This window comes from Pempheris klunzingeri, chromosome 1 (genome assembly GCF_042242105.1).
Source record: "Pempheris klunzingeri isolate RE-2024b chromosome 1, fPemKlu1.hap1, whole genome shotgun sequence".
Classification (NCBI taxonomy): Eukaryota; Metazoa; Chordata; class Actinopteri; order Acropomatiformes; family Pempheridae; genus Pempheris; species Pempheris klunzingeri.
In genome coordinates this window covers 2,048,656-2,073,856 of record NC_092012.1, presented here as the reverse complement: position 1 = coordinate 2,073,856, position 25,201 = coordinate 2,048,656, and the positions used below count along the sequence as shown (strand labels likewise).

The 25,201-nt window shown below is 40.7% G+C and overlaps 1 protein-coding gene across 1 annotated transcript; it reads left to right on the top strand.

Annotated features, from left to right (window-relative positions):
* The first annotated feature begins 2,000 nt into the window (after nucleotides 1-2,000).
* LOC139201986 (oncoprotein-induced transcript 3 protein-like) lies at nucleotides 2,001-6,031 on the top strand. The gene is made up of 5 exons (XM_070831447.1): nucleotides 2,001-2,144; nucleotides 2,348-2,748; nucleotides 4,199-4,295; nucleotides 4,675-4,906; nucleotides 5,835-6,031. The coding sequence occupies exons 1-5, from the start codon at nucleotides 2,001-2,003 to the stop codon at nucleotides 6,029-6,031; spliced, it is 1,071 nt and encodes a 356-aa protein (XP_070687548.1).
* The last annotated feature ends 19,170 nt before the right edge of the window (nucleotides 6,032-25,201 follow it).

Sequence of the window (25,201 nt, the reverse complement as noted above, 5' to 3'; positions counted from 1 at the left end):
ACATGCGTGACACCAAAAACAACCTGCCTACTCCAGCTTTAATGTTATTTAGGAGGCTAGCAAACATTCTTAACTCCTCTGAATTATATATTTGACAATGATCACAGTGTCATGAAGTAGACAACCTGTCGACTCTATTTGGAGCTGATTTAACACAGAAGATGGTGTGTTGAGCCGTTTTCAACCCATGAAATGCAGATTTTAATGTATTTAGTAAGAAATTTCAATATTAACAGCAATATTGATGTGTTTCAATACAGTACAGTCATATAGTTCACAGCTCAAGTGTGCAGTACCTCTTTAAACCTTGTGATATGAACATCCACCTGAGATCATCTCTGGTTGCCAAAGTACAGTGGCCGGGAGGTGCAAAACAATTTTACAATACGAGAAACACTTTTACAAAGCTGGAGACAAATTTACATTTTAGAAAACATTTTTACAAATCAGAAAACAAAATTACATTGCCATAACACATTTACAAGTCCTGAGACAAATTTACATTTGAGAAAACAAATTTACAAGACGTGAAACACTTTTACAAACGCCGAGACAAATTTACAAGTAACTTTTTCAACCGGAAAGGGAATGTACCAACTGTCGAGTAGAACCGGAAGTGATAAGGAGTTCATGGTGACCCACGATGGACGGTGGTCAAGCGGTCTTTTACCCGTTTTGTGGCGAACATATGAGCCGATTAACGTGGTACATTCCCTTTCTGGTTGAAAAAGTTACTTGCAAATTTGTCTCGGCGTTTGTAAAAGTGTTTCACGTCTTGTAAATTTGTTTTCTCAAATGTAAATTTGTCTCAGGACTTGTAAATGTGTTATGGCAATGTAATTTTGTTTTCTGATTTGTTAAAAATGTTTTCTAAAATGTAAATTTGTCTCCAGCTTTGTAAAAGTGTTTCTCGTATTGTAAAATTGTTTTGCACCTCCCGGCCACCGTACCAAAGAGAAGATGATAATAATAATAATAATAATACGAGTAATAGTAATAATAATAATAATATTGACAATAATAATAATATAAACACCTTGTGTGCCAAATAAGCATAATTATTTAATGTCTCTTCTTTTCCTGAAGCATACATGACTTCCAGGTCAGCGGCCCCCAGAACACGACCAAGGAGTTCAGAGACGACAGACATGGTAAAGCCGAGGTCACCCTGAGCTGGACGCCACAGCTGGCCGACCTGTACAGACACGTCCCGGTCTGCTTCACCGCAGAGACGAATGAGACGTGAGGGGTTTTATGTTCAAGTGCTGGAAAAGTGTGAAAGTTATAGTTTCCTGCCTGCAGCTTTGTGTTGTATCAGTGTTTGTTCATTTGAATGAGCTGCAAAGGATTGATGATGTTGGTTTAACACTGTGACCTGCATTTGTGTTCTCACACCAAATATATATATATATATATATTATATACTTTATTACTTCATCATTATAGTCTTTGTTACTACTGTTGTTATTGTTCTTTTTTTCACATTTTGCACTGAAACTTTTTTTTTTTTTTTCGTTTTGTCGTTCAGCCAATCAGAGATGCGGTGTGTTGTTGTCATGGTGACCCAAGCATCTGTTATTCAAGGTTAGTTAATCGTCGGTCTGCTCTGTTGAGGCTGTTACAGAATTTAGTTAGTTTTTTACAGGATCAGGATCACATGGTTTCACCACAAGCAGCCGTTATATCGCTGTCTGCACACACACCAGACTCCATTCATAAAAACAGTGATTTTAGCTCACAGGGCACAGGGCATGCTGGTGTAGTTGCTCTGACTTTGGTGTTTTAACACAATAGTTGGATCTGAATTAACTCTTTAAAACGTAATAGTCACACACATTTATTTCTGGAGGGGGGGGGGGGCGATAAAGCATAATGGGGGCCACATTTCAGTCTGTGTGAGTTACAGTCTGAAGCCATGCCGTGACTTATTGATGGATGACGAATGTTAATCTGGAATGTTTTTCGCAGGCAAAGCCATTGTGAGCTGCACACCCAACAAGATGGTGGTGGCCGTGGAGAAAGCCTCCATGCCGGGAATCGACGAGACCTTTCTCCAGCTGAGAGACCCGTCGTGCTCGCTCACGTCCAACACCACCCACATCATGGGCAGCATGTCGTTCAGCACCTGCGGCACGAGAGTGGAGGTGTGGAGTCTTTTCTAACTTTGCTCTGGTTAAAGTGGAGATGAGGCTGGTCCAGGGTTCATGTTGATCTTTCAACATCTGTCTGGAGCCTTAAAACAACAGATGTAACCTGAGCAAATGAAAGACAGCAAATTACAATCACTATTCTGAATAATACTCACAATAACTCACAATTTTTTTTTGTGTATTTGCCTTAAATTCAGGACAAAGGTGACTTTATTGTGTTCAAGAATGAGATCAACTCCTTCGAGCTTCCCACCGAGGTCATCACCCGGAGGAAGAAGGTCAGGATCGATTTCTCTTGTCTGTTCCCCAAAACCATTAGCATCTCCAGTTACTACGACCTCCACAGTTCTGACTACATTTTCACCGAGTCCAGCTTCGGCAGCTTCGGCTACTCCTTTGAGATATTCCGCGACGGCAACTTTACAAATAAGGTGAGAGCCAGCGCCTATCCGGTGGAGGTGAAGCTGCTGGAGACCGTTTTCATGGGCATCCAAGCTCAGTCGGAGCTCCCGAGTGTCAAGCTGTTTGTCGAGTCGTGCAAAGCAACTCCTGACGACAACCCTGGAAACACCCTCTCCTACGACCTCATCAGGAACGGGTGAGCGCCGGTCACCATCACCTTACCTTATCTTTACCTTACCTTACCTTACCTTTACCTTACCTTACCTTACCTTACCTTATCTTATCTTTATCTTTATCTTTATCTTATCCTTATCTTACCTTATCCTTACCTTACCTTATCTTTACCTTACCATATCTTATCTCTACCTTACCTTACCTTTACCTTACCTTATCTTATCTTACCTTACCTTTACCTTACATTACCGTACCTTATCTTACCTTATCTTACTTTACCTTTACCTTACCTTACTTTACCTGAACCTTACCTTACCTTACCTTATCTTATCTTACCTTACCTTACCTTATCGTATCTTATCTTACCTTACCTTTACCTTACATTTCCGTACCTTATCTTACCTTACTTTACCTTTACCTTACCTTACCTTTACCTTATCTTATCTCTATGTTACCTTACCTTATCTTTACCTTACTTTACCTTTACCTTACCTTACCTTACCTTATCTTACCTTACCTTATCTTATCTTACCTTACCTTACCTTATCGTATCTTATCTTACCTTACCTTTACCTTACATTTCCGTACCTTATCTTACCTTACTTTACCTTTACCTTACCTTACCTTACCTTTACCTTATCTTATCTCTATGTTACCTTATCTTATCTTTACCTTACCTTATCTCTACCTTACCTTACCTTACCTTTACCTTACCTTATCTTTACCTTACCTTACCTTACCTTTACCTTATCTTATCTCTATGTTACCTTATCTTATCTTTACCTTACCTTATCTCTACCTTACCTTACTTTACCTTTACCTTACCTTACCTTAACCTTACCTTATCTTATCTTATCCTTACCTTACCTTACCTTTACCTTACCTTACCTTATCCTTACCTTACCTTACCTTATCTTTATCTTATCTTATCTTATCTTATCTTATCTTATCTTATCTTACCTCACCTTATCTTTACCTTACCTTACCTTTACCTTACCTTACCTTACCTTATCTTACCTTACCTTATCTTATCTTACCTTACCTTACCTTATCGTATCTTATCTTACCTTACCTTTACCTTACATTTCCGTACCTTATCTTACCTTACTTTACCTTTACCTTACCTTACCTTACCTTTACCTTATCTTATCTCTATGTTACCTTATCTTATCTTTACCTTACCTTATCTCTACCTTACCTTACCTTACCTTTACCTTACCTTATCTTTACCTTACCTTACCTTACCTTTACCTTATCTTATCTCTATGTTACCTTATCTTATCTTTACCTTACCTTATCTCTACCTTACCTTACTTTACCTTTACCTTACCTTACCTTAACCTTACCTTATCTTATCTTATCCTTACCTTACCTTACCTTATCCTTACCTTACCTTACCTTATCTTTATCTTATCTTATCTTATCTTATCTTATCTTATCTTATCTTACCTCACCTTATCTTTTTCTTCCAGGTGTCTAGAGGATGAGACACTTAAAATCCACCCATCTAATGACAGTTCCTTCAACTTTGAGGTTCAAGCCTTCAAATTTACTGGAAACTATGACCAGGTAATAATAACGATGCCAAACTGATATCAAAATCATCACTGAAACATTCTTACACATATTCGTCAGTGATAGAAACAGAAAAATGAAGTATTCTATAACAACATGATGCTGCATACTGAGGACTTTTACTTTTGATATTTTAAGTTCATTTTGCTGATAATTCTTTGCTTTTAAATGAATAAAGACAAATAAAAATCCCTAAAACAGAACACATAGGGAATGTATAATATAGAATGGAAGATAAACTAATAAGACTAATAACATAAACCCAAGTCAGAAACACTAGAATGCTTAGAAGCAGCATAAATCTGATCTGATAAACGATCCCATCTTCATGGAAGCACATCATGAACTACATTTTCCTTTTTTCCTCCTCCAGGTGTACATCACCTGCTCCGTCATCCTGTGCGATCCTGGCAGCGCCTTCTCCAGGTGTGCCCAGGGCTGCCTGAAGGACCCGTCCCGCAGACGCAGGCGAGGGCTGGGCGCCAGGGAGACACAGGGACACTACATTACCCAGGGTCCTCTGCAGTTTGTCAGCGGGGCTGTTCCCAACGCAGCCGTGGAAGATAACGAGTTAGTGATGACAACGAGTGAGACGACCCCTCCAGGTTAATATCTACCTATCTATCTATCTATCTATCTGTCTGTCTGTCTGTCTGTCTGTGTCTGTGTCTGTGTCTGTGTCTGTGTCTGTGTCTGTGTCTGTCTGTCTGTCTATCTATCTGTCTGTCTATCTATGTATCTATCTGTCTATCTATGTATCTATCTGTCTATCTATCTATCTATCTATCTATCTATCTATCTATCTATCTATCTATCTATCTATCTATCTATCTGTCTATCTGTCTGTCTGTGTCTGTGTCTGTGTCTGTGTCTGTGTCTGTCTGTCTATCTATCTGTCTGTCTATCTATGTATCTATCTGTCTATCTATCTGTCTGTCTGTCTGTCTGTCTATCTGTCTATCTATCTATCTGTCTGTCTGTCTGTCTGTCTTAAAGGAGAAAACAATGATATAAATAACTGGACAATAAGAATAATGAAGGCTCTCACACTGAGTTAAGGAATAAAATTGTGTTTTTAGGTGCAATTTAAAAACTGTTAAGTTAAAAACAGTAAAGCTGCAAAGCTTCATCCTCGATCGTGGGACAACCAGAAGACGCTGGTCTGCAGATCTGAGTGACCCTGATGGGTTGTGGGGTTATCAGACGTCAGAGAGAGGCTGGAGCTCATTTAGTGATTAGTAGGGAAACAGTAAAAGCTGAAAATCAGTCCGAAAACATACGGAGAGCCAATGAAGGGAGGCCAGGACGGTAGAAATGTGTTAACGCTTGCATGTTCCTGTTAAAAGATAATACAATAATCCAGTCTGGTGGAGATAAAAGCGTGTTTAATGATCTTTAAATCACTAAAACAAAGAAAGACTTGACTTTAGCTGAAAGCCTCAGCTGGAAAAAGCTGCATTTGAGACTTATTACAGTTTTAAATATGGATTCAAGGAGGACGGATCTACAAATGGCTGCGCTCTTGTCTTCCAGTGATTCCTTTCCTCGCGCCTCCAGAGAGCAGGATGACCAGAATCAGGGAGCTCCTGAGCACCAACATCAGCACCGTGGTCTTCGCCTCGGCCTTCCTGGTGTCGCTGGTGGTGATGGCCGTGGTCGTCCATCACTTCGTCAGGAAGAGAAAAGCAGAAGACCAAAATTCTCTCTTGGTTGCAGACTGGGAGAATTAAACCCGACGCATCTGTGTGTAGACGTCTTCTTCGTTTTTTAAACCAATGCTCACATGTATGCATCTAAATTCATTCAGCATTCCTCTTGTTTATACTATACACACTATGAAATCCCTCCTACAGCATGTTTTCACGAGTACAGATGGGGGACACGAGCTACAGTCCTCACTGTGCAAATATATATACATATATTATTGATTTATTGATATATATATAGTTTATTTGAAGTTAATTTGATCAGCAATCTTCCAGAGCTCCTTTCAGCACAGGCTCATCACACAAAGAGGACATTTAGCACTAAAAAGAAAAGAAAAGAACATTTTGGACACCTGATGATTGTTTTTAAGACACCTTGAAGAATTACGAACTCATCCTTTAAACCTGTGTCTGCGTCATCCACCGTCAAATAAAGGGACACGCCGTAAAAACTAACTAAAACTAGTTGCGTCACAGGTGTTAATCAGACAGACCACCATTTTGGAAATGGTCACATGACTGCACCAGGAAGTGTAGTAGCCGTCACTGAGGGACATCTTGGGTTAAATTCAAGGATAAAGCTGTAAAGGGACATTTCCACAACATGTAAACGGTGTGTGACACCCGTGTGACACCCGTGTGACCTTCTTATGGGTTAAGAGGAGGTGCGTTGTCAGTGTCACACACACAATCAGCTCATAAATACTTTTCTGAAGCTGATTTTGGTTTCTGTTTGTGAAATATTCAACCTGTGGCGAAGAGCCAATCGCTGCCACACCTGCGGCTCAAAACTCACTTACCCAGTTTTACACCAAACTCAAACCCGTGTGCACATTTCTACCGCTGTGAAAACAGAATTCCTCTCAGTCTGGTTTGGCAGGATTCTATTTGTGCTGATGCTGCTCTCCTCAGTGTGCCAACGCTTTTCAAACAGGAGCTGGAGGTTCGTTTGGTGAAATAAGACTTTAATGTATGTGCAGCAAAGATGTAATCTGGATTTTTGTATTTGGCTCATTGAGGAAATAATGAAATATAAGGGCATTAACATAAATATGCATGGATATGATTGAAAAATTAGCATTTTGCTTTGCTATGTCGATTTATAATTGGAAATACAGTCCAGGCCGGTTTATCCTCTGTATTAATTATCATCTAATGTGGCCAGAATAGATTTAGTTGTTCATCCAGTTACTGGGTGTTAAACACTGTAGGAGTGACAGCAGCTTTAAAACGAGCTGCTCCGGAGGCCCGTTTGTCGACATTTAAAAAGTTCTGGTGACAAAGAGCCACACATGCCATAATGGTAATATAATTTAATATACTGGTGCCGCTTAAATGGGATTTTCTTTGCAATAAAAGTGGAAATGTGCAGAATATCAGCTTTTCTATTTGAAGTCTCAATCACATAATAAACACTATCCTGTTGTGTTGTATGGTTTTGTGTGTGTGTGTGTTGATTCGTTTTTATGATACAATAGTTATTTTAGACTGATAATTAGGATTATTAATAATATAATAATATAGCTATATATATATATAATATAGCTCCTCACTCTGAGTGTACATGTTGTTGTATATTATTATTAGTAGTAGTGGTATTATTACTATTATTATTATTATTACTATTATTATTATTACTATTATTATTATTATTATTATTATTATTATTATTATTATTATTATATAGCTCCTTTCCCCCTGGGGATTATTAAAGTAATTCTGATTATTAGTAGTGGTATTATTTGTATTATTATTATTATTATTATTATTATATAATACAGCTCCTCACTCTGAGTGTACATGTTGTTATATATTATTATTATTATTATTATTATTATTACTTTTGTGTGTTTGTGAAGTTTATTCTTATTCTTTTGGAGCTGTGTGTAACAAAAAGTAATTTCCCCCTGGGGATTATTAAAAGTAATTCTGATTCTGATTAAAACAGATTTACAAGCAATTTTGATTGTAAGTAAGATTCATGCAGAAAAACAGGTGTAAATAGTTATTTATAGAACCGTACTTTGATGTGGAATTGATCTTATTGGGACACTAAATCCAGACTTGACGTCAGTGATTCTCTCTTTTTTCTTTAATGGTTATTTCTGATTGGACTCTTATTTGTGGAAGTGATATTTAAAGGGAAATGGCAGACGGGTAAGTTACAAATAAGCTTCTTAGAATCTGAAGATCATTATTGTTATTTTATTCACGTAGCAGAGTTAGAAAATTAGATGTAATGAAGAAAGACAAAAGTAAAAGCAAAGTAAGTATTTCAGGGCCAATGTAAGACAATAATAAATAAGCAGAAACCCAAATAAAAGCACAAATAACGGCTATAAAATGAGGTTGTCCTGATTTTTATGCAGCTTTGGAGAGTTTTACATTATGTGAGCACGAACACGAAGAAGAACTCAGGTCCAAGTGAGGCGTGACGAGATGTGGAGGCGTCCTGTGTTGCAGCTCTCTGTCTCTGACAATGAGCACATTTCTTCACAGTTTGTTTTTTTCCAGAGAGGATGAGAGGACGTTGCATTGTTCTGGGTTTTTTATTCATTTGTCTACCTCATCACGTTGGCACAGCTCGTGGTGTTTTACTGCCGCTGAAGGAGTTTTTTTTAATATAAAGGAGGAATTTTGATACCTGTGCTCTGCTTCCTTTTTTGTCAGTCATCTGACACACGAGAAGACACAGTTTACGCCTGCAGCTGACAGCATGTGTGCCGTCGTGTGTTCGGACATGTGCGTGAAACTGCTCACAGACTGATTGTCCATGTTGTTGATCAACCGACCCAGTTTCTATGCAGATTATTTGCATATTTGTCTTTATTTTTGGCTCCAGTTTGAAGGAGAGAGAGAGACTGAGCAGCAAAGGTTCCTAATTTATAGTAAATATATCGTGTTGAAACAGTGTTTTTGATTTCTGTTATAAAAATGAATGTGATAACTCGATAAGTTTACCTCCCATTCTATATATTTAATTTATAATGATTTTAATTTGTTTGTATGAATTCACAATAAGATATATTATTAAACTTTACTTAATAAATAAATGAAATATAATAACATAAAAAAATGTGTCAATGAATGAGAACGATAAAGCTAAATAACACATAAAAACATTTACGTTAAAAAGGAAAGGTTTATAAAAAGCAGCATCATGAAAATAATTTCATGACTCTTAGCTTCAGTTGATTATACGACACTGAAAACATAATTATTGCCAATATTTGGGTGAAATGGAATCATTTAATTAAATGGCAAAATAAATGTAACTGTAATCTATTAGTTACGAAGAAATACATGTAATTAGATTACAGTTACAAATCAAAATGTTTGTATAAAATACATTCTTCACATTTCTTCTCAGATTCTGGGCGTATTTCCTCTGTGGTGACCCTGAATCCTACAGACTGACCCTTTAACACCCCAGAAAAATAAAAAAGCATAAAAAGCACATGGATGTTTACAGTCTGACGGACGGAAACGTCAGCATGCGAACACACTGATGTTTAGCAGGTATGATGCTCACCATTAGCGTGCTAGCATGCTAACATTAGCTAACTAGCAGTGAAACGTGAAACGTGAAAAGTGTCTAATTGGTCATTAGTTCTGCAGCACTTTGGTTACGCAGTTTGAACTTTGACCTGGTGGTTCATGGGATGAAATGTTGAGGGCAGTCCACCCAGCAGGTGCTGAGGTATTTCAGCAGAGACAATAGGAGGTGTTAAATATCAGTTTCTCCTGAAACCCGTTGACTCTTCTCAGAATATCAAGGAACAAAACGCCACTTTTTTTCGACTGCTGTGTGCAGAATTGCTCACGATTTCCCAGCGCTTGTGCTTCACCTGCAGCACCACAGATCTGTGTTTTCACGAGCCAATATTCTGCTCGTTCTGCTCAGCGACGTGTGCTTCTCGCTCGCCCGCATGCTTTCAGTTATCGCCACAATGATCTCACAGGGCTTGACGGGCTGGAGTAAAAACAAAACAATCAATCAGCCAGACAACACAAATCAACTTGGCCTGCATCTGTCCAGTTATAGACAATATAATGAAAATATTTATTATACAAAATTAGAATTAATCACAGTATGTCTCACTGAGCGTTTTTCCATTTATTGATGTGGTTTCAGCTGCACATTATTTAGAATGATGAACTGGAATGAGTTGTTGATCTTAACTGTGAATGCTGCCTATCTTGTTTCTAAAGATCGATTTCAGCAACGAAATATTACATATTTTTTATATATTACACAAATAAACAACCATGGAAGTTTAGCAAGCTGTTCCTCTCCCACTTTTCTGCTGCTCTACATGACTTATTCACTACATTTTCTTTGATTTGACATGATACAGTGACAGAACCGACAGCAGATACAGTCTTAATATGAGCTTTGTCTGTATTTTCTGTCGTGGCTGCGTACTCGTGCACCGGGCCACATTATACTGTATAGATTGTACAGTCAAATGTATAATTTGCAGCCTGCTGTCAGTAGATGCCTACACACTTGCTTCATGCCACAAAAAGGTGTTTATTACTAACAAAGTTTCGATCCTTCCTAGATCTTAATCTGGTCAGCGCTGCGTGGAGCGAGTGAGCAGGAGTTCCCTCTTTTTCATTGATGTAGTGACTCTCCCTCATGGTTGTGGACTTTTCTACCCCCTGCATTTAAAGTGGCACCTGTCAGCACCAGACAAACAACCACAGTGGGACAAATATCTGCAAACCTTAATGATCTATAACATTTCTCAGAAAGTCTTGTGAGGTAGAGGAGATTGGAGCCAGCTTGCAAGTTATAGTAAGAGGAGCGTTTAACAGTGCAACAACATCACAGAGGTTACAGAGTAAAAGGCTCAACCAGTGAGCAGGTACAGTTGGTTTTTATAATGGGAGTTGTGGGTGTAGCTCTCACACATCGTGAGATCATCTACTGGCGTGAGAATTTCTTCTTGTCCTTGTAGATATGAGGCTTCACACCATTGCAGAGCACACCTTGGCAATTCACAAGAATGTCCTCGGATGGGAATTTTCATAACAGTTGACTGATCTGACTTGATCTGCGTCACCTTTACTCAAACATGAGTTTCCCAGAAACGAGTTTCAAGTGACAAGCAAATATGTGACCCACTTATGCTGATAATCTCAGATTTATGAGAAAGACAATGACTGTCGTGACGTTACAACTCTTGAACATAACCTGTCCATCAGCTGCCATCATCTGCAGTAAACAGCTCGATGTTTTCCTCGCCGTACTCTGAGCGGTACACTGGGTGTGACATTTGCAGACATGCACACAAGCAGGTGGCTGCACACTGATGCATGCAGCCGTCTGTGGCGTTAATCTGACAGGTTCATTCTCAGGAATACGACTCGAAACAAGGCCTCTAAGATTAGAATCTACTGTGATTTCCTCATCGAGTCATCGTGTGGGACGACTTACCGGTCAGCTGAGGTGGTAAAACTCTCCGAGATCACAGTGAAGAAAAGAGCTCCTTCACACACAATCACTTTCTGCATGTGACCTTTTCATGTATTTCATGTCATCTTCTGACATAAGCTGCTGCAGTAGAACATGTTAGTGAAACAAAACATGATAATACAACACTCACAGAGTACTTTTGCTTTACTTTTGGTGCTTTAGGTGCCAAAGCTTTCACCTGGAATAAAGTATTTCTATATTGTAGTATTTCAGCTGTTGCTCTAGTAAAGGATCCGGATACTTCTGTGACTGATGAACTCTGCTGGACAGGAGGCAGACGAGGTAAAGAGGGTTTACTGATGGAGGTGTGAAGGGCAGGGCAGGCAGGCAGAAACTACAGGAAGATTAATTGGCTCCAGCTGATTGGTGGCTGGTGTGCAGGTTGAGCAGGTTCCCAAACTTCTAAAGTGATGCTAAAGACAAACGTTATAAGAATAATCAATATTCATGACTCAAATTCTTCTGTTAAAGAAGGCAAAGTTCTTAAATTTCCTATTTTTCTTGTTTAAAAGCAGCTGCAGTGAAAAGCTAAAGCCCTTCTAGTCATTCATTTACACACATTTTAGAAAAGCAGTCAGGATTTTCAGTCTTACTCACAATATTGATCATCTTGCTCAACATTTCTTGTTAATTTCAGTCAGTCACTGTTGTTTTTTAATGGGCGTCTCATTTCTCCTGAAAACAAGCTGGCAACATTTATTAAGACTTTACCTGAAATCAATATCTGCTGTTTAAATCTGCTGGTGTTTCCTAAGTTACTCATTGAAGTGAGTCTCATTCTCCACCGTGAACTAACCAACTAACAAAACTATTTAATTTCCCCAAAGACCTCCATGTTTTTATTAGGAACGGCAGGGATCGTTAATAATATTATTTATTAATGAATTAAAATAAGTAAATAACATAAACCCTGGAGACATTTGTGAGGCAAACTCATGAGCTTTGTCCTTTGACCCTTTGTACCTTTAGTAGCTCTTTCCTTTTTAAAAACAGATATATTCTACATTTCTAATATGTTTTTCTCATATCTGTATTATGAATATCTCTGTTTTATGTTTCTATCTTTAAATCTATGTTTCTTGATTGTGGACCCACACGTTCAAAGTCATGGTAGTGTGAAAACTCAGTGGGAAAACCATTTCTGATCAGGTAAATTGGGAAAGCACAAAACCTTATGGGACCTTTGTGTGACAAAGATGAACTTAATCCATTTCCTTTTGGTAAATCTTGCTGTCAGCTGTCCAGTTTTAGGCATAATGATGCCATTCATTCGTCCGATGAGCACCGAAGATACTGATACTGTTCCACACACAATGATCTGCCCCCTTCACCTCCTCTTCATCGCCACACTTTAGTAATGTGAGATGCCAGCGTTAACGAAGGAGCTCTTACACATCTTACCCATCTGTATGTGTCCTGCTCGTTGACCCGTCAAACAGGCCCCTCTTCATGCCTTGTTGGGAATGCTGTAATTTGATAAGTAAATGTCTGTCTTTCTCTCACTTTGCGACACCCTTGCACTTACTTTACCATCCAGACTTTATTTCCTTGTCATAACATCGTATATAAGAGCCACTGTTTGTAGCGGTGAGCAGACCGAAGGAGGATCATGGCCTATCCCGTGCTGGTGCTGGTGCTGGTGCATCTGCTGTTCATAGCCTCTGCATCTGCACATGCATGGTATGGGTACTACGGAGGATCGGTGACCTTCACCCCAAAAGGCCGGAACTCAGACGGGACATATGCGGTACGTTGAACTGCAGATGTAGATCTAGATGCAGTTAATGTTGTGATTTTGATGAGGCAAGGCGAGATCAACTATACAACACATTTCATGGTGGTTACAATTCAAAGTGTGTTAGTTAATGGAATGAAAACTACATTAACAGAGACAGAAACTAATTTAAAAGAAATTAAAAACAGATATAAAGAAATAACAATACAGAAATAAAAGATGCATGTGAAAGGTGGAAGGTGGAGGATTTAACATGGATTTGATGGTAGTCAAAGTCTGGAAAAGTCTTCTGGGAGGTTTATCTGGCAAAAGGCAGTTAAATATGTGGTCCAAACCATTGGGAGATGTGTGGACCAGTGCAGAGACTCAAGAATCAGTGTGACGTGTTCAGTTTCTGAGTGCTTGTCAGGATTCAGCAGCAAAACACAGCAGAGTTTTTTGGGGAAGGAGGGAGACCTGTGAAGAGATCGTTCCTTAAATCACGTCTGGACTTTGCTGATCGTGTTATTGTCTGACCTGTTTGCAGGTGGAGCTTCGCAACAAGCAAACTCATTATAACTGCTACCAGAATTCCTTCAGTTGTGTCACTGGGAACTGTGGCACAGAAACCAGTCGCACCATCTCGACCGTTTCTCAGAATTCCTACGGTTACACCTGGTGCCATCGGGAGCTGGTGATGGAGCGGAAAACCATCGGAGACCAGCCCTTTGAGATCCGGTGAGACACGAGCCTGCGCGTACTTGCCGCAAGCACACATTATGATTAGTTTCAGAGTTTTATCCAGCATCTTAAAAATGTGTCTCCCAACAGATCTCCAACCACATTTAGTTATTATTATGGTCGAGGGTACTGGATATCAAACACCAAAGCCTCACGCAGCACCTGGACAATGGCAGCTCACATTGACCTGGGAACCCGATCTGATACTGGTGAATCTAACAGATCTCCCACCATAACCAGCACTCCTCCTGTCCGGTAACTACCAGTGTGATGCATTTGTCTCCTGTGCTGTTTTGAAAGTGACACATTAACCACTTACTGCCTGAATTTATTTACAATTATATACTAAAATTAACTATTTGTGTTTTTGCATTCAAGCAGAAATGAAGTGGAGATTGTTAATTTGAATATAACATACAATATAATAATAGTATAATAAAATATATGTACATATGGATAGGATATATATATATCTATTTATGTATGTATGCATCTATGTATATATAATGTGTACATAGAATATGCATCAACCAGCATTAGTGGGATACAGAGGCCACCTCAGCTGCATCAAGACCGGAAGAGGTTTGAACAGTCAACAAGGGGTTAAAGGGATAGATTTATATAAAGTGCGGTCGTATGAGGCAGCTATGAATAAATACCTCATGAAACCTTCATCAAATAACCCAAACGGTCTCTTACAATCTAAACTTTGCCGCTCACAGTGGGCCCTCCAAGGGTGCAGTATTATTTTTTGCAATTTATAGAAGCCTAAAGGTTGATAATGCTCATTAGGAAATGTTCACTTGTGTGTTAATGTCATTTATTATTAAAGGTTTTCTTAATACTAGCTGTTATTTCTGTATAGCAGACCGTTGCTATGGGTGCAGTTCTGATAGCGGAAGCAATAAAATCATTTTCAAATCAATAAAATCATTTTTAGATTAATATCTTTTGTGTCAAATTGCTGGTGTATTCGGTACGAAGCCGTGCAATAAGCAGGATGATTCCGGTCCTGCGTCGCCTTGTCGGGGTTTGTTTTGCAATAATGATCCCACACTTGTCTGCTTGATAACACTGGTCAGAGATCACTGAGTCATGCCTGATGCAGCTTGTTCCTCATTCATAGAATAACTCAGAACTGTCCAAGGAGATACAGTCTGATAGCGTTCGATCATGATGACGACCGGGTCAGATGCAGGTTTGGTTCATCCACTTCATCTGAGTGCAGGTTGTGCTACCAGCCTGAGGGTTTCTCTTTAGACCAGGTGAGACACACATCTCACAATACCTGCCTTTTGTCACGTAATGCAGGTGTGAAAGTGTCACATGAGCTGACTGAGCTTGCATTGTTTCAGGAGCAGGAGTGACACCACTTAGATAAAATCACATCTGCCCTTTGGTCGTATGATAGATAATCAACAGTGTTGTGAATATCAGTTTGTCCAAACAACTCACGGTATCACAGAAACAACTGGACATAAGTGTGATTTGTTTTTATTTAATTGAAATTTGGAAAAATAATAAGCAAAGAAATTCAGTCTTCTTGGCCAGAAACTTATTATATTGCTTCTTTTCCATCTCTGTGCCTCGATTAGAGACAGACAGCAGATATAAAGTATGTGATCAGTGCAGTGGTGGAGGAAGTATTCAGATCCTTTACTGAAGTAAAAGTACTACTACTACTACTAATAATAATAATAATAAGAAGAAGAAGAAGACTGAGAAAAGTGTCTCCTGTGACTGTTGTACTATTTTATTTTCTAGTTTTAGATTATTATTCCTCACCGTTGATGTAGAAGCAGGATTTTACTGTTGGAGAATAGTGAGAAATGTCGTCACAGTGACCTCAGCGTTATTAAAACACATTCAGATGATTCAAATCATTCAAAGGAACAACTCATTAATCAACTAATCATTTCAGCTGTACTCGTATAAACCGTTCAGTGAATTCACTTCATATTTTAGCATCATATTTAGCAGCATGAAGTTCTGCCCGAACACCATTAAAGCCGTTTGTGTGTTGTGATTAATTGTCTTTCTTCTTTCTGACAGGATTCCTGCACCCTGTCATACAGCTACACCCGCAAGACTGGAACCAGTGCATTTGAATTCATGGTGGAGGATTTCCCCAGAAAACAGATCACAGTCTCCTACTCGGACAGATCCTACACCATCAAAGTCCCCCTGGTAGGCGGAAGGCACCGCCGCGCCATAGTTAGCAACACAACTCTACCGTCGTTCTCCGGTAGCACCGCAGCTGTAGCAAGAATCACAGCGGCAACAACCACCACCACACCAATACCAGCCGCACCAACAACCACCACCACACCAATACCAGCCGCACCAACAACCACCACCACACCAATACCAGCCGCACCAACAACCACCACCACACCAATACCAGCCGCACCAACAACCACCACCACACCAATACCAGCCGCACCAACAACCACCACCACACCAATACCAGCCGCACTAACAACCACCACCACACCAATACCAGCCGCACCAACAACCACCACCACACCAATACCAGCTGCACCAACAACCACCACCACACCAATACCAGCCGCACCAACAACCACCACCACACCAATACCAGCCGCACCAACAACCACCACCACACCAATACCAGCTGCACCAACAACCACCACCACACCAACAACCACCACCACACCAATACCAGCTGCACCAACAACCACCACCACACCAATACCAGCTGCACCAACAACCACCACCACACCAATACCAGCTGCACCAACAACCACCACCACACCAATACCAGCCGCACCAACAACCACCACCACACCAATACCAGCTGCACCAACAACCACCACCACACCAATACCAGCTGCACCAACAACCACCACCACAGCAGCACCAGCTGCACCAACAACCACCACCACACCAACACCAGCTTCACCAACAACCACCACCACACCAACACCAGCTTCACCAACAACCACCACCACACCAACACCAGCTGCACCAACAACCACCACCACACCAACACCAGCTGCACCAACAACCACCACCACACCAACACCATCTGCACCAACAACAGCTGCAACAACAGCTGCACCAACAACAGCTGCACCAACAACTACAACAACGACAACATCCACCCCGAGGACGACCACTAGGCGCTTCGTTCCATCAACGGCTCCATTGAGCAAACTTCCTCTGCAGTTTTCTATTCACGGTCTGACTGATTAGATTTCTTGTTCTATTCCATATCTATCATTTATTGTTGTCATTGATTCAGTCACGGTGTCCTCACTTCTATTTTTTTTCACCTCCAGTTGACGCGCACCACGCCCCTTCATGTCAAGATGGTGACTACTTCCCCATATTTCTGGCTCCAACTCCGCGCGATGGAGTAAATCTACCCGCGTTCGTCAACTACACACTTGAAATCAAAATCCGAGCCACGGCAAAGTACACCACGTAGGGAAACTCAGATTCAGATTCTCATATCATATCATTTTTCATGTTCTTTTAATGGAAAGTTTTCAGTATTTTCCTTTACATGATCATAACTGTTTTAAGAGAATAAACTTAACATAACATTGCTGCTTTATTCCTCTTATTCCAGCATCTACAACCTCATTGTTAGTGGACCTGCAGGCACTACGAAGCACAAAACCTCCAATGGGGAATACACCATAAAATGGACGCCCACTGACAATGAAGTGAACGACCATTTCCCCTTTTGCTTTTTTTTGGAGGCGAGAGACAGGTGAGCTCACACTTTCCAGTGCGTCCGTTACAGGTGATCAACACAACAAATTAACGCTTGCATGGTCATACCTAAGGCTATGAGTTTTAATTCAAAAATAACATGCATTTCCATATATTTCATGTTATTGAGGGAAACTTCTCTGTTTTAGACACCACAGAGTTTTCCAGTCCATTCTGCGCTGTGTGGTTGCTGATGTAGGACACCACGGTTAGTTGATTTCTAAAATGTTTTGTCTTACACAGAAACTAAGATTAAAGCACTGTGTTGAACGGAGGATGAAGAGTGCTACCACAAGAAAACAGGACAACATAACTGACTTTCACTATTAAAGCTGCATCAGTTGATTATCTTTGGCCCACTGGGTCATAAAATCTGACATTATCTCACACACACATTCAGCACATGTTCATTCGGACTCGTTGTCCCTCTACTTTTAGTTCTAACACATCCAGAAGGAAATATCTGGCTCTTTAGCAGCTGAATACTCCACTAAGTTCACCAGCTAGACATTATTTTTGTTAGTCTGCCATTTAACGCTTAACTCACAGGAAGCAGTGGGTTCATGAGAGCGCCTTCACTCAAAACAGCTGCTGAACTGCAGCTGGAAACAAGCAGGGGTGGAAGAAGTATTCACATATTTTACTTACTTTACTAAGTAACACTGCTAAAAGTAAAAGTCCGGCATTCAAAGTCTCACTTCAGTAAAAGTATGAAAGTATTAGCATCAAAATATACTTCAAGTACCAAAATAAGAGTCCTTATTATGCAGAATGGCCCATTTTAGAATGATAAATATGATATTGGATTGTAAACAGTGATGCAGTAACATTATAATGACTTTACTGCTGAGTAGCTTAATGCATCATGTTTTACATGCATCATAACTCAATGGTTGGTTTGCAATTTTTTATTAATAATCTAAATCTGCTGAGTAACTTGTTTCTGAAGCTTCAGCGTTAAATGGCAGACTGACAAAAATAACATGTAGCAGGTGAACTTAGTGGAGTATTAAGCTGCTAAAGAGCCAAATATTTCCCTCTGGATGTGGTGGAAACCATGCTAGAAGTAAAAGGAGAGGGAATACTGGACATTCATCAGGCTGTCAGAGACACGAGTCCAAATGAACATGTGCTGAATGTGTGTGCGAGATAATGTCAATAAATGCTATAAATTGTAAAAGTACTAGTACCTCAAAATTGTACTTAAAAGTAAAAGTAACAGTACGGAGTAAAAGTACTTTGTTAGATTCCAGTTTGCAGCCTGGGAAGCACAAACAAGTAAAAAAGGCTCTGCAGAGCTGCAGAATTAGTGATAGTTGTTGGTTTTTGATCCACGGTTTCTATACAGATACCAGATTTTCTTTCTTTTTATGGGTCATAGTCAATTCTGCAGGGATTCATTTGTGATTATATTCATTTAACTAATATTTATGTTTAAATACCGATAGTATTTCTCCCAAAATGTAACTCTGGATCATGGATGGGGGTGAATATATATAAAGACTTCACCGCCGTCCCATGATGCTTCTTGTCACCCCTTGGCCTTCACGCTGCACGCTGTGTTTCCGACTGCTTAGATACCGTTGTTCACTGCACTCGAACCACAATGACGGTGGAAGTGGAGAAGTCCTACCTCATCAGACGCAACGAGAAAAACTTGCATCTGAAGGGCTTCAGTGATTCCACCTGCAGCCTCAAAAGATACTCCAACCACACCCACCTCATCGCTGTGATGTCGCTCAACACCTGTGGGACCACACTGGAGGTGCAGCACAAACTGTCCACAGCTTTGAGGTGACGAGGCGCTTGTTCTTTATATCGTGGTCTATCTTGTAATTACTCTCTTTCAGGAGGATGGAGATAACCTCGTCTTCAAGAACGAGATCACGTCTGCCGACCCAACTGAAATCATTTCCCGGCAGCATGACGTCGAGATCGCCTTCTCGTGCGTCTATCCAAAGCGAACCAACCTGACTCTGGGATTCAGGCACAAAAACCCGTACGCCTTCACAGAGAAGGGCTTCGGTTCGTTCACCTTCAAGTTTGAGTTCTTCGAGAGCCAGCGGTTCAGACAGCAAGTTGATGCCAGCACTTACCCAGTGGAGGTGAACCTCAAGCAGATGATTTTCATGCAGATCGAAGCGACCTCCTCCATCCCCAACACGGAGCTGTTCGTGGAGTCCTGCAGGGCCACTCCCTACGACAACCCCAACTCTCGCATCAGCTACACCATCATCGATAACGGGTGGGTGTACGCCATGACAACACATGCATTTTGTCTTGGATTACATCAGCTGTACAATAACTGTTTCCTGTCACAGGTGTGTGAAGGACCAGACGGTGCAGATCTACCCCAGCTCCAAGTCTCAGTTCAGATTTGGAATGGAGGCCTTTGAGTTCATCGGCGCTTACGCTGAGGTAACGTGAAGCACATGAACTATTAGAAGTTATAAGCTGTGAGTATGAATTATTACCCAACAATTACCAGTACATATTTACATGCTCTCTGAGGTAGGAAAATGTGCAGCTATTCCTCCAACAGTCCTGCCCGTTGACCTTTTTTTGCTCCCGAAAAAGAGACGCTAAAACATCTGGATCGCCCCCGTGTGGCCGGCTGCAGGACAGGTCATAGAGCCAACCCCAAAGCGAGCCAAACTAAAAAATTCTAATTCATGTCAAATAACTTTTCCCCAAATATTATTTCTGGCATTTGATGCCTGATCAGTTTGGTTTTTGATTGACAACCAGGTTTAACAGTAGTGACTGTGGCTCCAGCTTTGATCACTTAATCCACTTATTTATTTTTATTAAATGAAATAAAGGTAATATTTTTCTAGATCATTGTTATGAACTTGGACTCGTTTGTCTTGGCAAAGGCAGTGACTCCTCTGACGGCAGGCACGAGCCAAAACGAAGGCCCGCATGATTTGAGTGAATGTGGGCGTGAATTTGATATTGACGGCTGTCACAGGAAATATTTTGGTGAGTCGTTACCCGACATTTTCTGGGCGTTCAGGAGTACTGAGCTAATAAACGCGATGAAGGAGAAGAAGGGCGAACCAGGACAGCTGTCAGAGAGTGACGAGACGAGGAACAACAACAAACACTTACTGGAGAGTGCATGAAGTACGACATCAAGCGAAACTCTATTTTCAGAACTGCCTTTTCAGGAAAAGCTTGAAATTACACCGACTCCAACACCAGAAGTCATCACATAAGAAAAAATAGAACTTAAAAAGAACATAATTATGTTTCTCTGACATGATGGGAAGCCACAGAGTGTCCTCACTTTCTGTCAAGAGAGTTTTTCCCTCCGTGTGTCTGCAGGTGTACATCACCTGCTCAGTCATCCTGTGTGAGATCGGCATTCCCGGGACCAGATGCTCTCAGGGCTGCATCCCATCGGGGCACCATCGCCGCAGGAGAGAAGCTGTGGCCCAAACGTCCAGCCACTCCATTTCCCAGGGGCCTTTGCACCTGGTTAAAACTTCTGACAGCCAAGGTGAGTGTGTTCTGGGTGTGCAGAGAGCCCACTGTCCGTGAGTACAAGTGGAAGTAGGCGTACCAATCCTGGTTTTGTTTTTATTACACTTCTAGTTTAGCAAGTGTTGATGTTAATGTTCAATAAAGTACTGTGGCAGCTGGGCTTCCATACCAAGTCTCCCTGAACGTGGACGGCAGCCAGATGTTCATAGAAAACAGAGACAGTGATTTAACCTTGCTAGGCGAACAGTTCCTGACCTACGCACGGTTGTTTGACATGTTTTATTTTCTCTTTACGAATAAAAATTATTTATTTTGGATTCGGCTCCACCTCCAGAGCGTAGGTACATACACAGTAAGCACACGTCTGTTCAAGGTCAAGTTCAAAATATTCTATTTGTCCCTAAAGTTGAGGCGGCAGACGTGCAAACATGAGCACACGTGAACAGTTCATTTACATTCATTTACGGATGTACAGTGGCCCATCCATAGCCGTCCTGCAGCATCAGACACCACCAGGCACGTGTTATGTAACAAAGAGGTAAGTACAGTGGCCTCAGGAACAAAACCACACACACAGCTGGCACCCAGGACTGTGTGTGATTATGCAGCTTAACTTGTCAGTGTGTAAGTTAATCATCCTGTAATCTTCAAACTAAAGTTCTGTTTCTCACCACACCAAACTGTCCCAGAGGTCTAACAATCAGACTGAGTGCGTGTTTTAAATCCTACTTGTTCACATCCGTGTTTCTTTACTCGCACTCTTTTTCTTCGCCGTCTTTTTTTTCGGCGCTTTGCTACATTTGGTGGCAAATTACAGGCAAACTGTCGGTCAGCTACGAGTGGTCAGAAGCTCCACGGGGTAACTTTTAAAGCCCCCTCATGTGAGGAAGACTGTTTTGAATGTGATCTCCAGCAGAAACACACAACGCACTTAAAGCCTGCGTAGTCAGTAATGATTGAACAGATGATCAAATCAGACAAGATATGATCAGAAATAATCATTATCTCGGGATAATACGGCCATTTTCTCAAGGTAAACACGGTCTCTCTTGAGATAAGAGGATAATTAACTTTTCATTTAGAGAAGAATTGATGAAATTAAGTGAATGTAAGATAATTGTTCCCTCTAATTATTAAATTAATCACACTGATACGTTTCTATCTGCGTCTCCCTTCCAGCGCCGGGCCTGAGCCTGAACCTCAGCGTCAACCTGATGCTCATTGCTTGCTTCCTCCTGGCGTTCGCAGCGGTGATCTACCACTCCAGGAGGTCCAGAGCCAAATACCAGCTGCTGCCGAGCGCTGAGATCGACTGAGGCCAGGAGAGGCGTCGTTTAGCCGCTCAGGAGGTGGAAGATAATCCACAGCTTTGCTTTTGTATCTCATTTCAGACTTTAAAATTGTTCTTTCATTGTCTTTTGACATGCATCTGTTCCAGTCAGGAAGCGCTGTGTGAATGAGGAAGTTCATATTTCTGTTCTCACATGTGATTTACAGTTTATCAGTATCAGTTAATCAGTTTATAGATTAAATAATGATAGATTATGTCACATTTAAGCAGCAGAATATCAGTGAGTGAATAATATTAAAATCTGATTGTGCACATGTCTTGTTTGAGTCATTTTTTTCTTAACAGAGTTTTATATGGATGTACAATAGTGTAACTATCTGATCAGGTTTATGTTACGACCATAACATGATCACTTTTAATTATTTGGACAGTTACGTCTGACCGTCATGGCGGACGGCTCTAGATACCACAGTCATCACGAGCCTCGGCCAACACTGCTATGGAGAAGAGGTACGAAAGCAGAGCTGTAATGAATCCAAAACACATTCATTTAAAAACAATGATGCAGAATCGAAAAGAAGAGTAATAAAACCTGCAGACTGTATCGGCAATCCTCTCAAAGATAGAATCTCTAGCCTTGGGTTGACATAGCTGAATTTGAGACTTAGTAATTGGATGTTTCTGGCTGAAATGCACCTTGGGAGCTGTACACAGGCCTGCACCTTTAACTTTTAATCAAAGAACATGATCTTCTCTAACACGGTTATTAATCTTCCAGCAGTAGCTGTGCTCCAACTGGGTCATCTGACCGTGTGTGTGGGAAAAACCGAACAGGAATGCCCCAAATGTCTTCAACACTTTTGGAATATCACAGCACTCGTCCTTCCAGTCATCAGTAAGTGTCTACTGGAAGTCATCAGCAAGCAAAACACATGCTGCCTTATGAACAGCCGATACTCAGTTGTGTTTACATGTTGTTTGTCTTGGCAGATTTACTGCAGAGATTATAGCACAAAGCTGATGCATTTACTGTCAACCTGCAGGTGCATAGGAGGAGGGGCACAGTGAGTGTTTCCCGCAACACGGCTCGCCCTGAAAGAGAACAGGAACAATACATTCTACAGTCCGAGGTGACGACTGGTTGGTCCAGCAGCAGCTCCGCCCCCGAGAGCTGTGACAACAATACACAGCATTCATCATGATTATAGTTCAACCTGTGCACCATCAGCTCAACCTTTAGGCTTCTCCTCTGCTGTGTTTGGGAGCTAATTAGCAATATTAGCATGCTAATACGCTAAACTGATATGGTAAACAGTAAACCTGCTCATATCAATACACAAAACAGTTCCATATAAGCAAAATCAGCAAATACAAAAACAAACCGACGACACAGAGCTGAACAAAAGCTGCTGAGCGGCTCATTATCTCATCGTCTGCCTTTGAGTTATTGTGTTATAAATGTACATTGTAATGTAATGAAACCCTATTTGTGAACAAGATCCAAGAAAGGAGCATGAAATAACATTTACAAACACCTGAGTATGCATGTTTAGGCAGTGCCAAAGGAGGAGTGCAGGTTATCGGTCTTTTAGGTTTGCACCTTTGGTTTAGTTCTTTCAGCAACAATCATCTCACACATTTGCCGTCTCCGCTTTATTTTAGCCAGCTTCTACAAAATCAGAGCAGTTGGTGGGAACAATATTGGGATCGAAAGCAGAACGCTGCTCTTAACCCGTTAACGCCAAGTGTATCATAGTTGATAGATGAGTTTTTGGGACCTCTCCATCATCAGAGTGGTATTTTTGTACTTCATCTGGGTTTTATATGTTTTTGTTTGTTGGAGATAAACAGACTGTGAGCAATAAATTGCACAAAAATGCCGGATGCAGCAAAAAAAAACCCAATTAAATTCTATTAAACTTAAGTAATTTGTCAGAGGGTTCAATAAACACTCCAGTTTCCAAAAAATGTTTTCATGGTTCAGGCATTAAAGGGTTAAAAGAATAACAAAAGGTGGCAATGCTTTGTTGGGTTACTGTAAAGATAAGGTAAGATAGTACCGCTCTCTTAGGACGCTCATTGAGAGGGTTGTGGCTGACGTTGATTTATCACTTGGCTCACTTATCACTTACTTATCAGTAAGTAATTATCTCAATCATTAATGAAGAATTCAGAACTATTTAAGTCAAGCAATAACAATAAATCAATATAAGGAAATGAAAATGAATACTGTCATGACTCCTCAGATACATATATATATATATATATATATATATATATAAGACGACTTGTTGCATAAAAATAGGTTTATTCCAAAAAGATCAGTTGTCTAACAGGCGCCATGGTTGCCTGGGAAGACGTGAAACCAAGTCTATGTCTCGTGCAGACAGCGTGACCCCCGGCCGAATATGCGTCTTCATCTTCGCCTTCAGAGGAAGTGCATAGTTTGTGTCTCTGTTGGGAGTTCATCCTACACCTCCATGTCCCTCTATCAACACATACCTCCTATCTGGCTCTCTTACATAAGCATCCATAGAGAGGACACACATATCAGATACTTTTAACATATCAGACACCACAATACCTCGGTTTCTTCTTTTTTTCCTGCCACTGTGTCCTAATATAACATCTGATGCTCCTCATGTGGGGATTCTTGAATTTTGAGCTCCTGAGTCGTCGGGTCTCTCTCTTAATTAAAGAGTTTGGTCCAGACCTGCTCTTGATTGGCAGTAATTTAGC